Genomic DNA, 15588 nt, shown 5'->3' on the forward strand with positions numbered 1-15588 from the left:
ATCTACACCATTTTCATCTACACAAGTTTCTAATGATATTTCAGAATTTTCTATTTGTATTTAAAAAATTGCGAGTTATAAATTTCTGAAATATAATTCGAATGGAAATTTGTGAAATACAATTAGAAACTTTTGAAATGTAATTGAAAATGTTGTATTTATTATAAGTTTATTTCTTATACATATGTACTATGTCGAATGATTTTTGAAAGTATCGTTTATTTTCAAAATGAATTCTTTTAAAACTGAGACAAAATAAAGATAAAACATATTTAAAGCAAAAATATAAGCTAATATTTTAGAATAATTAAACCGATAATAGCATTTAGAATTATTAGTTACAATTATTTTGTTAAATTAGCTTAAACTGATGTTTTAAGTAAGAAACTTAACTAAACATTTTTTAAACTAATTGTCACGCCTTCAAGTTAAACTAAATTTATAATAAAACAAACCAAAAATCATACAAATAATTATTAAGCTTTAGGCTCCAGCACAATTTGTCTGCTAGATTTTATTTAAATAATTTTATTATTAACGATGAGACCAGTACTAATGTTACATAGGGAAATAGACCAGAGACACCATTGCAGCCATCAGAACTGCAGGTTTGACAAAAGACCGTCTTAATATAAGATGAAGTGGTATCACGGGCACATTTATCAGCGGGATCATCGACATCCTCATAGAAACAGGAGCGGGTTATAACACGTTTGCCATAAACTGAAAGAACAAAGAGTTAAGTCAGGTCACACAGTTTACAAATTTTAATTAAACAAATTTCAAATAAATTTAAGTTGTTTATAAATAGAAACTACTGGTATATCTGGTGGTAATACTTATAAAATGTGTTCAAATTTGTTTTTATTTTTTGTGGTTTTGCTGTTTATATTTGTTTTTCATTTCTACTGCTTGAACTTTTAATTTATAACTTTAATCTCAACTTTGGGTTTTGCGTAGGCTAAATGTTTATTAATTTATCGGAGTTTAGTTATTTTTTTTTGTTTTAATTTTCTGGTTTGTGAAAACCAGAGTTGGGGGTAGTGCACTAATTTTTAACTATCACTAATAGTTAGTGGTAGTGTAAAATAATTCACTAAGTTTTTTAATGTTTAGTGATGAGTTGAAAAATATAAGCCTCACTCAATAATAGTGATAGTGTAGTTAAAATTGTTTAACTAATAATATTTTGAAAATATGTAGTTAAAATATTTATACCCTACACCACCATAGTGGGGAGGGTATTATGCGTTTGTGCAGATGTTTGTAACGCCCAAAAATATTAGTCTAACACCCACCTTAAAGTATACCGATCGACTTAGAATCACTTTCTGAGTCGATTAAACGATGTCCGTCCGTCCGTCCATCCGTCTTTGTGCGTAGAGTACAGGTCGCAATTTTGAAGATATTTCGATAAAATTTGGTGCATGTTATTTGTTAGCCCCCATACAAATGTCCTCTCGAAATTGGACTTTATCGGTCATAAATGTTTAATTTATAAATGTATCTCCACAAATTGCGCTACAAATAAGTTTTATATATACAAAATTCATGTCACCAAATTTTGTTACGATTGGTCCATAATTAGTCATAGCTCCCATATAGACCCGCTTCCGAAAATCACTTTAACGTGCATAAATCGCTTAGTAAACTTTCATATAGACACAAATCACACGACCTAATTTCATGCTGATCGGTCCATAATTGGTCATAGCACCCATATAAGGCCCACTTCCGAAAATCACTCAAAAATATAAATTATTGAAATTTTAACAGAAAAATGTTTTTGCTCTTTTACTTAGTGTAGGGTATTATATGGTCTAATGAAATAATTTTTTCTACACTAAAATTTTTAGTTAAAAAAATATTCCTGCACTATTTTTTTCAACAAAGAAATGCTTTACTCTATTCATAGTTTAAGTTAATATATTTTAGGAAAAAAACGTAATATTTTAAGATGTCCCATCGAAGTCCCAAAAATCAACAAAAAATACTTACGATGATACAACTGATACAACATATTTTTTTCTTTTTAAAGCATGGGATGTAGTTGTTGTATCTTCCAATGCATATATAGGGTACATTATACTTTCATCGCTATCAAAGTCTGTATTTTCCATTTTTAATATATCTTTTAACAAATTAAATCTTGTAATGTCCTATAATTTCTTCAAGTCATTATTTTTATTTAGTTTTTTAAATCAAAATTATTTTTCAATATATATACAGATATATTTAATATTCTAGTTTAAACTGGAATAACTTCATGATCACTAATTTTGAATATATTAGTGCAAAGAAAATTATTGAAGCTTTTTTTATGTTGATTGCACTCAACATTTAGTGTAGTACCCCCAACTCTGGCGAAAACCAATTTAGGATTCTATTTCTATTGGTTTTGGTACGGTTTTTTCTCAATTACATTAGTTTTTTTTTTTTTATTTTACAGTAGTGGTGTTTATTTTTTATTTTAATGGCAGCCATTTGAAATGCCACTTTATGCGAAAATATTGTCTGTTAAATTTATAATTATTGCGAGCAGATAACTTTTATGCAAATTATAACTACTGACATTTCAACAAGCCATAAACCATAGACAACTGAATTTTAATGCATTTTTAGTTTTTAGAGAAATGATAAACGATGATCAAATCTACAAATTAAATTTTCATACTGTTTTTAATAAACCTAAAGGAGCTTTATATTAAAATATTTAACTGATTTTCTTTTATAGACCAGAAAATTTTCATATTCCAAATATTTCTTCTTTTAAATAAATTTTATTATTTTTTTGCTTAAAAACTTTGATAAAACAAATTATATATTTTTTATTACAGATAAACAAAAAATCCAAAAAATTTGATTTAAAACTTGTTGAATGTTGGTTGTTGTAGTTGTTTTATTATTTCAGAGTCATTGTAGGCTCCAAAAAAAATGTAAAAAAGTCTAGATAAATGGAAAAACATTAAAAGTTGGTAAGATAAACCTTGAACCGATTCATATTGTACACGTAAGAAATTTTCTAAAAAAGCAATAGGTTGGAAAGGCACCAAATGATTTGCAGTGATTATTACCCATAAAAAATGCTGGCAATAAAATAGTTAGATAGATACAACACAAGTCGTCATATCCAATATTTACTATTTATGTAGTAAATAATAAAATAAGGTGGCTTACGAGCTCAAACAGAACAGACGGATGGACGGACGGACGACGAACGGACAGTCAGACACACAAAATTGCCATAAAATAATAAACATACAAAAGCAAATGTAAATAAAAGTATGAACATTTTAAACAACGAAAAAAAGGAAAAGTAGATCAGGTTATATGTCTAAGCCAGAAATATCAAAAAAAATCAATCTGAAAGTTTAAAAAAAAAAAAAATACACGCATTTGTAATAAAGATTGATAGGGTGTTACTTAAATTGTTTATTTTAGTTTCAGGAACCTGTTTTTTAGTCGTGTTTATGCATTATTTCTTGAAGGTGATGTCGGTCAAGAGTCCATCGCCATTGTTTATGATAATTTACGTTCACAACCATAATATGATCATATCAGCTGTCATGTTATTATTAACTATATATGTAGTATAATGGTTGATATGTTATCATTATATGGTTACACAAAATCATATCATATATGATTGTAAATTAATAATATGATTATGATTACCATGACAAATAATTATAACAAGGTATTATATTATGTTTATGTAGGATCATATTAAAATATTTTCATATACATACATATCGTCGTTGCTCTGACATGATCGGTTATGTGCAAAATTTTGAAAATTTTTTTATTGCTCCCTTTTGAACCCTTGGTAATCTACCCACCAAACCGTTTAATGATATGTATGTATGTATGTATGTATGTATGTATGTATGTATGTATGTATGTATGTATGTATGTATGTATGTATGTATGTATGTATGTATGTATGTATGTATGTATGTATGTATGTATGTATGTATGTATGTATGTATGTATGTATGTATGTATGTATGTATGTATGTATGTATGTATGTATGTATGTATGTATGTATGTATGTATGTATGTATGTATGTATGTATGTATGTATGTATGTATGTATGTATGTATGTATGTATGTATGTATGTATGTATGTATGTATGTATGTATGTATGTATGTATGTATGTATGTATGTATGTATGTATGTATGTATGTATGTATGTATGTATGTATGTATGTATGTATGTATGTATGTATGTATGTATGTATGTATGTATGTATGTATGTATGTATGTATGTATGTATGTATGTATGTATGTATGTATGTATGTATGTATGTATGTATGTATGTATGTATGTATGTATGTATGTATGTATGTATGTATGTATGTATGTATGTATGTATGTATGTATGTATGTATGTATGTATGTATGTATGTATGTATGTATGTATGTATGTATGTATGTATGTATGTATGTATGTATGTATGTATGTATGTATGTATGTATGTATGTATGTATGTATGTATGTATGTATGTATGTATGTATGTATGTATGTATGTATGTATGTATGTATGTATGTATGTATGTATGTATGTATGTATGTATGTATGTATGTATGTATGTATGTATGTATGTATGTATGTATGTATGTATGTATGTATGTATGTATGTATGTATGTATGTATGTATGTATGTATGTATGTATGTATGTATGTATGTATGTATGTATGTATGTATGTATGTATGTATGTATGTATGTATGTATGTATGTATGTATGTATGTATGTATGTATGTATGTATGTATGTATGTATGTATGTATGTATGTATGTATGTATGTATGTATGTATGTATGTATGTATGTATGTATGTATGTATGTATGTATGTATGTATGTATGTATGTATGTATGTATGTATGTATGTATGTATGTATGTATGTATGTATGTATGTAAGTATGTATGTATGTATGTATGTATGTATGTATGTATGTATGTATGTATGTATGTATGTATGTATGTATGTATGTATGTATGTATGTATGTATGTATGTATGTATGTATGTATGTATGTATGTATGTATGTATGTATGTATGTATGTATGTATGTATGTATGTATGTATGTATGTATGTATGTATGTATGTATGTATGTATGTATGTATGTATGTATGTATGTATGTATGTATGTATGTATGTATGTATGTATGTATGTATGTATGTATGTATGTATGTATGTATGTATGTATGTATGTATGTATGTATGTATGTATGTATGTATGTATGTATGTATGTATGTATGTATGTATGTATGTATGTATGTATGTATGTATGTATGTATGTATGTATGTATGTATGTATGTATGTATGTATGTATGTATGTATGTATGTATGTATGTATGTATGTATGTATGTCTGTATGTATGTATGTCTGTATGTATGTATGTATGTATGTCTGTATGTATGTATGTATGTATGTATGTATGTATGTATGTATGTATGTATGTATGTATGTATGTATGTATGTATGTATGTATGTATGTATGTATGTATGTATGTATGTATGTATGTATGTATGTATGTATGTATGTATGTATGTATGTATGTATGTATGTATGTATGTATGTATGTATGTATGTATGTATGTATGTATGTATGTATGTATGTATGTATGTATGTATGTATGTATGTATGTATGTATGTATGTATGTATGTATGTATGTATGTATGTATGTATGTATGTATGTATGTATGTATGTATGTATGTATGTATGTATGTATGTATGTATGTATGTATGTATGTATGTATGTATGTATGTATGTATGTATGTATGTATGTATGTATGTATGTATGTATGTATGTATGTATGTATGTATGTATGTATGTATGTATGTATGTATGTATGTATGTATGTATGTATGTATGTATGTATGTATGTATGTATGTATGTATGTATGTATGTATGTATGTATGTATGTATGTATGTATGTATGTATGTATGTATGTATGTATGTATGTATGTATGTATGTATGTATGTATGTATGTATGTATGTATGTATGTATGTATGTATGTATGTATGTATGTATGTATGTATGTATGTATGTATGTATGTATGTATGTATGTATGTATGTATGTATGTATGTATGTATGTATGTATGTATGTATGTATGTATGTATGTATGTATGTATGTATGTATGTATGTATGTATGTATGTATGTATGTATGTATGTATGTATGTATGTATGTATGTATGTATGTATGTATGTATGTATGTATGTATGTATGTATGTATGTATGTATGTATGTATGTATGTATGTATGTATGTATGTATGTATGTATGTATGTATGTATGTATGTATGTATGTATGTATGTATGTATGTATGTATGTATGTATGTATGTATGTATGTATGTATGTATGTATGTATGTATGTATGTATGTATGTATGTATGTATGTATGTATGTATGTATGTATGTATGTATGTATGTATGTATGTATGTATGTATGTATGTATGTATGTATGTATGTATGTATGTATGTATGTATGTATGTATGTATGTATGTATGTATGTATGTATGTATGTATGTATGTATGTATGTATGTATGTATGTATGTATGTATGTATGTATGTATGTATGTATGTATGTATGTATGTATGTATGTATGTATGTATGTATGTATGTATGTATGTATGTATGTATGTATGTATGTATGTATGTATGTATGTATGTATGTATGTATGTATGTATGTATGTATGTATGTATGTATGTATGTATGTATGTATGTATGTATGTATGTATGTATGTATGTATGTATGTATGTATGTATGTATGTATGTATGTATGTATGTATGTATGTATGTATGTATGTATGTATGTATGTATGTATGTATGTATGTATGTATGTATGTATGTATGTATGTATGTATGTATGTATGTATGTATGTATGTATGTATGTATGTATGTATGTATGTATGTATGTATGTATGTATGTATGTATGTATGTATGTATGTATGTATGTATGTATGTATGTATGTATGTATGTATGTATGTATGTATGTATGTATGTATGTATGTATGTATGTATGTATGTATGTATGTATGTATGTATGTATGTATGTATGTATGTATGTATGTATGTATGTATGTATGTATGTATGTATGTATGTATGTATGTATGTATGTATGTATGTATGTATGTATGTATGTATGTATGTATGTATGTATGTATGTATGTATGTATGTATGTATGTATGTATGTATGTATGTATGTATGTATGTATGTATGTATGTATGTATGTATGTATGTATGTATGTATGTATGTATGTATGTATGTATGTATGTATGTATGTATGTATGTATGTATGTATGTATGTATGTATGTATGTATGTATGTATGTATGTATGTATGTATGTATGTATGTATGTATGTATGTATGTATGTATGTATGTATGTATGTATGTATGTATGTATGTATGTATGTATGTATGTATGTATGTATGTATGTATGTATGTATGTATGTATGTATGTATGTATGTATGTATGTATGTATGTATGTATGTATGTATGTATGTATGTATGTATGTATGTATGTATGTATGTATGTATGTATGTATGTATGTATGTATGTATGTATGTATGTATGTATGTATGTATGTATGTATGTATGTATGTATGTATGTATGTATGTATGTATGTATGTATGTATGTATGTATGTATGTATGTATGTATGTATGTATGTATGTATGTATGTATGTATGTATGTATGTATGTATGTATGTATGTATGTATGTATGTATGTATGTATGTATGTATGTATGTATGTATGTATGTATGTATGTATGTATGTATGTATGTATGTATGTATGTATGTATGTATGTATGTATGTATGTATGTATGTATGTATGTATGTATGTATGTATGTATGTATGTATGTATTTAAACAACTAGTTTGTCAGTACAAATCACGAATTTATTATTTTCATTTTATTGTTTTTTATTTCGATATTTTCCTAATCTATTTAATTAGAAAATTCCAAACCGCATTTTATAATTATTATCGTCACAAACTAAAGTTAAATATCAAGACATTTTTATTCGTATTTAATTTTTTGTCTACAAAAAAAAATAAATTATTTTTGATTGCAGTCACATTGTTATGCATACGAACACAGTAAACACTAAACCATAATACTTGATGAAAATTTTAAACTGCAAACAAAATGATCGTGTCGCATAAGTTTACTACGAATAAGAAAAAACACTGAAGAAAAATAAGCAATGAAAGTGAAATACATTTTAATTAAGTTCTGCGAATGAATTCAATGAATCGCTTTAAAGAACGAACTGAAATACTTTAAAGAACTAACTGGTCTTCCTAGGATTTAAATAAAAATTTATCAAACTTATCAGACGTGTGTGATGAACATTTTTTAAATATGTACTCTAAACTTTTCAAAACAGATTTGTATTATTAACAGTTTTATCTTTAAACTTCCTTTGAATTAGAAGTTACTTGTAGTAGAATTTTAATCATTACAATGATTTAAAATATTTAAATTTTTAAAAGTGTAAACAAATGGCGAGGTTAATAGACAGACACTAACTAAATATAATTGCAACAATTACAGGCACTTTGCAATTGCAACAGACAAACAACTACTAAGTAAGAAAAAATAGTACTCTTACGTATATCCAACGACTGCAAGTATTTCTTTAATTCGTTTTTCATTTTCAATACAATCCAGTTTTTACTTTTCTCAAGCAATAATGGACATTTTTGTAATACGAAATAAATATGATTTATGGAAAAATAGACAATTCCATAATTTACTCAACAAAAACTAAAGCAAAATGTTATTAATTAAAAACTGAACATTCTAAGAGCACAACCCCAACGTCGCTAACAACAAGAAATATATTGTTAAAACTACGACTAATTAAGTTGTTTAATATAATTTTGCTAAATTACAGAAAAATAAAAAAATTATTTGTTTTTATCTCAAATTAGTCAAATAAAAATTAAATAAAAAAAAACACGCAATATTTATTAAGTCTTGTTTTATTTACTTAAAATCAACCGTTAAATTAATTACTATTTTTTTTGTTACTTGTCTTCATTTGGCTTTAATTGAAGATTTGTTTATATGTTACATAGCTTTTGTTGCATTATGAATTCTAAACATGTTGAGCAGAATTGGCTTGATCTGCTCACAGTTAAAGAGCGATTGCATCATTGCAACAGCCGTTAAGTGTGTATTTTTGGAGGCCTCCAATAATGGAGGAATCTGTATCTTTTTGGGTTGAATTGAGTGACTGAGCAAATAAATGAATGAAGAATGAGTGACACATAGAATGCGCTTGCTGTTGAATGAATACTCGTTGTTATGCGTTTGTAGTTAATTGAGGTACAATGATAATTTCTTAAGTATAAATTTCGAACAAATCATGTTATTTGTGATTGGGTGGGAGAGATGGTCTAGTCATAGTCTAGTCATAGTCTAGTCATAGTCTAGTCATAGTCTAGTCATAGTCTAGTCATAGTCTAGTCATAGTCTAGTCATAGTCTAGTCATAGTCTAGTCATAGTCTAGTCATAGTCTAGTCATAGTCTAGTCATAGTCTAGTCATAGTCTAGTCATAGTCTAGTCATAGTCTAGTCATAGTCTAGTCATAGTCTAGTCATAGTCTAGTCATAGTCTAGTCATAGTCTAGTCATAGTCTAGTCATAGTCTAGTCATAGTCTAGTCATAGTCTAGTCATAGTCTAGTCATAGTCTAAGTCATAGTCTAGTCATAGTCTAGTCATAGTCTAGTCATAGTCTAGTCATAGTCTAGTCATAGTCTAGGCATAGTCTAGTCATAGTCTAGTCATAGTCTAGTCATAGTCTAGTCATAGTCTAGTCATAGTCTAGTCATAGTCTAGTCATAGTCTAGTCATAGTCTAGTCATAGTCTAGTCATAGTCTAGTCATAGTCTAGTCATAGTCTAGTCATAGTCTAGTCATAGTCTAGTCATATCTAGTCATAGTCTAGTCATAGTCTAGTCATAGTCTAGTCATAGTCTAGTCATAGTCTAGTCATAGTCTAGTCATAGTCTAGTCATAGTCTAGTCATAGTCTAGTCATAGTCTAGTCATAGTCTAGTCATAGTCTAGTCATAGTCTAGTCATAGTCTAGTCATAGTCTAGTCATAGTCTAGTCATAGTCTAGTCATAGTCTAGTCATAGTCTAGTCATAGTCTAGTCATAGTCTAGTCATAGTCTAGTCATAGTCTAGTCATAGTCTAGTCATAGTCTAGTCATAGTCTAGTCATAGTCTAGTCATAGTCTAGTCATAGTCTAGTCATAGTCTAGTCATAGTCTAGTCATAGTCTAGTCATAGTCTAGTCATAGTCTAGTCATAGTCTAGTCATAGTCTAGTCATAGTCTAGTCATAGTCTAGTCATAGTCTAGTCATAGTCTAGTCATAGTCTAGTCATAGTCTAGTCATAGTCTAGTCATAGTCTAGTCATAGTCTAGTCATAGTCTAGTCATAGTCTAGTCATAGTCTAGTCATAGTCTAGTCATAGTCTAGTCATAGTCTAGTCATAGTCTAGTCATAGTCTAGTCATAGTCTAGTCATAGTCTAGTCATAGTCTAGTCATAGTCTAGTCATAGTCTAGTCATAGTCTAGTCATAGTCTAGTCATAGTCTAGTCATAGTCTAGTCATAGTCTAGTCATAGTCTAGTCATAGTCTAGTCATAGTCTAGTCATAGTCTAGTCATAGTCTAGTCATAGTCTAGTCATAGTCTAGTCATAGTCTAGTCATAGTCTAGTCATAGTCTAGTCATAGTCTAGTCATAGTCTAGTCATAGTCTAGTCATAGTCTAGTCATAGTCTAGTCATAGTCTAGTCATAGTCTAGTCATAGTCTAGTCATAGTCTAGTCATAGTCTAGTCATAGTCTAGTCATAGTCTAGTCATAGTCTAGTCATAGTCTAGTCATAGTCTAGTCATAGTCTAGTCATAGTCTAGTCATAGTCTAGTCATAGTCTAGTCATAGTCTAGTCATAGTCTAGTCATAGTCTAGTCATAGTCTAGTCATAGTCTAGTCATAGTCTAGTCATAGTCTAGTCATAGTCTAGTCATAGTCTAGTCATAGTCTAGTCATAGTCTAGTCATAGTCTAGTCATAGTCTAGTCATAGTCTAGTCATAGTCTAGTCATAGTCTAGTCATAGTCTAGTCATAGTCTAGTCATAGTCTAGTCATAGTCTAGTCATAGTCTAGTCATAGTCTAGTCATAGTCTAGTCATAGTCTAGTCATAGTCTAGTCATAGTCTAGTCATAGTCTAGTCATAGTCTAGTCATAGTCTAGTCATAGTCTAGTCATAGTCTAGTCATAGTCTAGTCATAGTCTAGTCATAGTCTAGTCATAGTCTAGTCATAGTCTAGTCATAGTCTAGTCATAGTCTAGTCATAGTCTAGTCATAGTCTAGTCATAGTCTAGTCATAGTCTAGTCATAGTCTAGTCATAGTCTAGTCATAGTCTAGTCATAGTCTAGTCATAGTCTAGTCATAGTCTAGTCATAGTCTAGTCATAGTCTAGTCATAGTCTAGTCATAGTCTAGTCATAGTCTAGTCATAGTCTAGTCATAGTCTAGTCATAGTCTAGTCATAGTCTAGTCATAGTCTAGTCATAGTCTAGTCATAGTCTAGTCATAGTCTAGTCATAGTCTAGTCATAGTCTAGTCATAGTCTAGTCATAGTCTAGTCATAGTCTAGTCATAGTCTAGTCATAGTCTAGTCATAGTCTAGTCATAGTCTAGTCATAGTCTAGTCATAGTCTAGTCATAGTCTAGTCATAGTCTAGTCATAGTCTAGTCATAGTCTAGTCATAGTCTAGTCATAGTCTAGTCATAGTCTAGTCATAGTCTAGTCATAGTCTAGTCATAGTCTAGTCATAGTCTAGTCATAGTCTAGTCATAGTCTAGTCATAGTCTAGTCATAGTCTAGTCATAGTCTAGTCATAGTCTAGTCATAGTCTAGTCATAGTCTAGTCATAGTCTAGTCATAGTCTAGTCATAGTCTAGTCATAGTCTAGTCATAGTCTAGTCATAGTCTAGTCATAGTCTAGTCATAGTCTAGTCATAGTCTAGTCATAGTCTAGTCATAGTCTAGTCATAGTCTAGTCATAGTCTAGTCATAGTCTAGTCATAGTCTAGTCATAGTCTAGTCATAGTCTAGTCATAGTCTAGTCATAGTCTAGTCATAGTCTAGTCATAGTCTAGTCATAGTCTAGTCATAGTCTAGTCATAGTCTAGTCATAGTCTAGTCATAGTCTAGTCATAGTCTAGTCATAGTCTAGTCATAGTCTAGTCATAGTCTAGTCATAGTCTAGTCATAGTCTAGTCATAGTCTAGTCATAGTCTAGTCATAGTCTAGTCATAGTCTAGTCATAGTCTAGTCATAGTCTAGTCATAGTCTAGTCATAGTCTAGTCATAGTCTAGTCATAGTCTAGTCATAGTCTAGTCATAGTCTAGTCATAGTCTAGTCATAGTCTAGTCATAGTCTAGTCATAGTCTAGTCATAGTCTAGTCATAGTCTAGTCATAGTCTAGTCATAGTCTAGTCATAGTCTAGTCATAGTCTAGTCATAGTCTAGTCATAGTCTAGTCATAGTCTAGTCATAGTCTAGTCATAGTCTAGTCATAGTCTAGTCATAGTCTAGTCATAGTCTAGTCATAGTCTAGTCATAGTCTAGTCATAGTCTAGTCATAGTCTAGTCATAGTCTAGTCATAGTCTAGTCATAGTCTAGTCATAGTCTAGTCATAGTCTAGTCATAGTCTAGTCATAGTCTAGTCATAGTCTAGTCATAGTCTAGTCATAGTCTAGTCATAGTCTAGTCATAGTCTAGTCATAGTCTAGTCATAGTCTAGTCATAGTCTAGTCATAGTCTAGTCATAGTCTAGTCATAGTCTAGTCATAGTCTAGTCATAGTCTAGTCATAGTCTAGTCATAGTCTAGTCATAGTCTAGTCATAGTCTAGTCATAGTCTAGTCATAGTCTAGTCATAGTCTAGTCATAGTCTAGTCATAGTCTAGTCATAGTCTAGTCATAGTCTAGTCATAGTCTAGTCATAGTCTAGTCATAGTCTAGTCATAGTCTAGTCATAGTCTAGTCATAGTCTAGTCATAGTCTAGTCATAGTCTAGTCATAGTCTAGTCATAGTCTAGTCATAGTCTAGTCATAGTCTAGTCATAGTCTAGTCATAGTCTAGTCATAGTCTAGTCATAGTCTAGTCATAGTCTAGTCATAGTCTAGTCATAGTCTAGTCATAGTCTAGTCATAGTCTAGTCATAGTCTAGTCATAGTCTAGTCATAGTCTAGTCATAGTCTAGTCATAGTCTAGTCATAGTCTAGTCATAGTCTAGTCATAGTCTAGTCATAGTCTAGTCATAGTCTAGTCATAGTCTAGTCATAGTCTAGTCATAGTCTAGTCATAGTCTAGTCATAGTCTAGTCATAGTCTAGTCATAGTCTAGTCATAGTCTAGTCATAGTCTAGTCATAGTCTAGTCATAGTCTAGTCATAGTCTAGTCATAGTCTAGTCATAGTCTAGTCATAGTCTAGTCATAGTCTAGTCATAGTCTAGTCATAGTCTAGTCATAGTCTAGTCATAGTCTAGTCATAGTCTAGTCATAGTCTAGTCATAGTCTAGTCATAGTCTAGTCATAGTCTAGTCATAGTCTAGTCATAGTCTAGTCATAGTCTAGTCATAGTCTAGTCATAGTCTAGTCATAGTCTAGTCATAGTCTAGTCATAGTCTAGTCATAGTCTAGTCATAGTCTAGTCATAGTCTAGTCATAGTCTAGTCATAGTCTAGTCATAGTCTAGTCATAGTCTAGTCATAGTCTAGTCATAGTCTAGTCATAGTCTAGTCATAGTCTAGTCATAGTCTAGTCATAGTCTAGTCATAGTCTAGTCATAGTCTAGTCATAGTCTAGTCATAGTCTAGTCATAGTCTAGTCATAGTCTAGTCATAGTCTAGTCATAGTCTAGTCATAGTCTAGTCATAGTCTAGTCATAGTCTAGTCATAGTCTAGTCATAGTCTAGTCATAGTCTAGTCATAGTCTAGTCATAGTCTAGTCATAGTCTAGTCATAGTCTAGTCATAGTCTAGTCATAGTCTAGTCATAGTCTAGTCATAGTCTAGTCATAGTCTAGTCATAGTCTAGTCATAGTCTAGTCATAGTCTAGTCATAGTCTAGTCATAGTCTAGTCATAGTCTAGTCATAGTCTAGTCATAGTCTAGTCATAGTCTAGTCATAGTCTAGTCATAGTCTAGTCATAGTCTAGTCATAGTCTAGTCATAGTCTAGTCATAGTCTAGTCATAGTCTAGTCATAGTCTAGTCATAGTCTAGTCATAGTCTAGTCATAGTCTAGTCATAGTCTAGTCATAGTCTAGTCATAGTCTAGTCATAGTCTAGTCATAGTCTAGTCATAGTCTAGTCATAGTCTAGTCATAGTCTAGTCATAGTCTAGTCATAGTCTAGTCATAGTCTAGTCATAGTCTAGTCATAGTCTAGTCATAGTCTAGTCATAGTCTAGTCATAGTCTAGTCATAGTCTAGTCATAGTCTAGTCATAGTCTAGTCATAGTCTAGTCATAGTCTAGTCATAGTCTAGTCATAGTCTAGTCATAGTCTAGTCATAGTCTAGTCATAGTCTAGTCATAGTCTAGTCATAGTCTAGTCATAGTCTAGTCATAGTCTAGTCATAGTCTAGTCATAGTCTAGTCATAGTCTAGTCATAGTCTAGTCATAGTCTAGTCATAGTCTAGTCATAGTCTAGTCATAGTCTAGTCATAGTCTAGTCATAGTCTAGTCATAGTCTAGTCATAGTCTAGTCATAGTCTAGTCATAGTCTAGTCATAGTCTAGTCATAGTCTAGTCATAGTCTAGTCATAGTCTAGTCATAGTCTAGTCATAGTCTAGTCATAGTCTAGTCATAGTCTAGTCATAGTCTAGTCATAGTCTAGTCATAGTCTAGTCATAGAAACGGTCGAACTCGGGGTCTGTTTAGCTGTGACCGAAGATCCAAGTTTTTCGAAATTGCTTCTAACACTTACCCAACATAATTATAAGATAATCTATATATATAAAAGAGTAACGTTACTGACTGACTGACTGACTGACTGACTGACTGATTCATCATCGCACAGCCCAAACGGCTGAAGCTAGAATCACGAAATTTTAACTGTGGGTTCCTTCCTCCCCAAAACGATCCGATAAGAAGGGATTTTTGAAAATTCGAACGTTTAGGGGGTAAAAAAGGGTAAAAACGGGTAAATTCGGTAACCTTATATCTTCAAAACTAATAAAGATACAAAAAAACTTAAAGTTGCATGTTACTCCATTTAAAAAATAAGCTGACAGGTGTTTCGTACTTTTTCGAAATTCGAAACATTTAGGGGAGAAAACGGGTAAAAACTGTATTTTGGTACTTTTTTTGCACCCTATGTATCTTTTAAACCAATAAACATATAAACAAATTTTAAATCGCATTCTTTACTTATCAAAAAATAAAAAATATAAGTTTGGTACTTTTTGGAAATTCGAAC

General features: G+C 30.1%; 1 protein-coding gene across 1 annotated transcript in view; it reads right to left on the reverse strand.

The window, feature by feature from the left end:
- Positions 1-461: 461 nt before the first annotated feature.
- Positions 462-15588, reverse strand: part of LOC135952269 (UPAR/Ly6 domain-containing protein twit) — a 64727-nt gene continuing 49600 nt past the window's right edge. The window contains exon 3 of the mRNA XM_065502127.1: positions 462-723. Coding sequence (XP_065358199.1) covers positions 515-723 — 209 coding nt within the window. The 3' untranslated portion in view covers positions 462-514. The remainder of the gene's footprint in view (positions 724-15588) is intronic.

The sequence above is a fragment of the Calliphora vicina genome, chromosome 2, assembly GCF_958450345.1.
Source record: "Calliphora vicina chromosome 2, idCalVici1.1, whole genome shotgun sequence".
NCBI classification, from domain to species: domain Eukaryota; kingdom Metazoa; phylum Arthropoda; class Insecta; order Diptera; family Calliphoridae; genus Calliphora; species Calliphora vicina.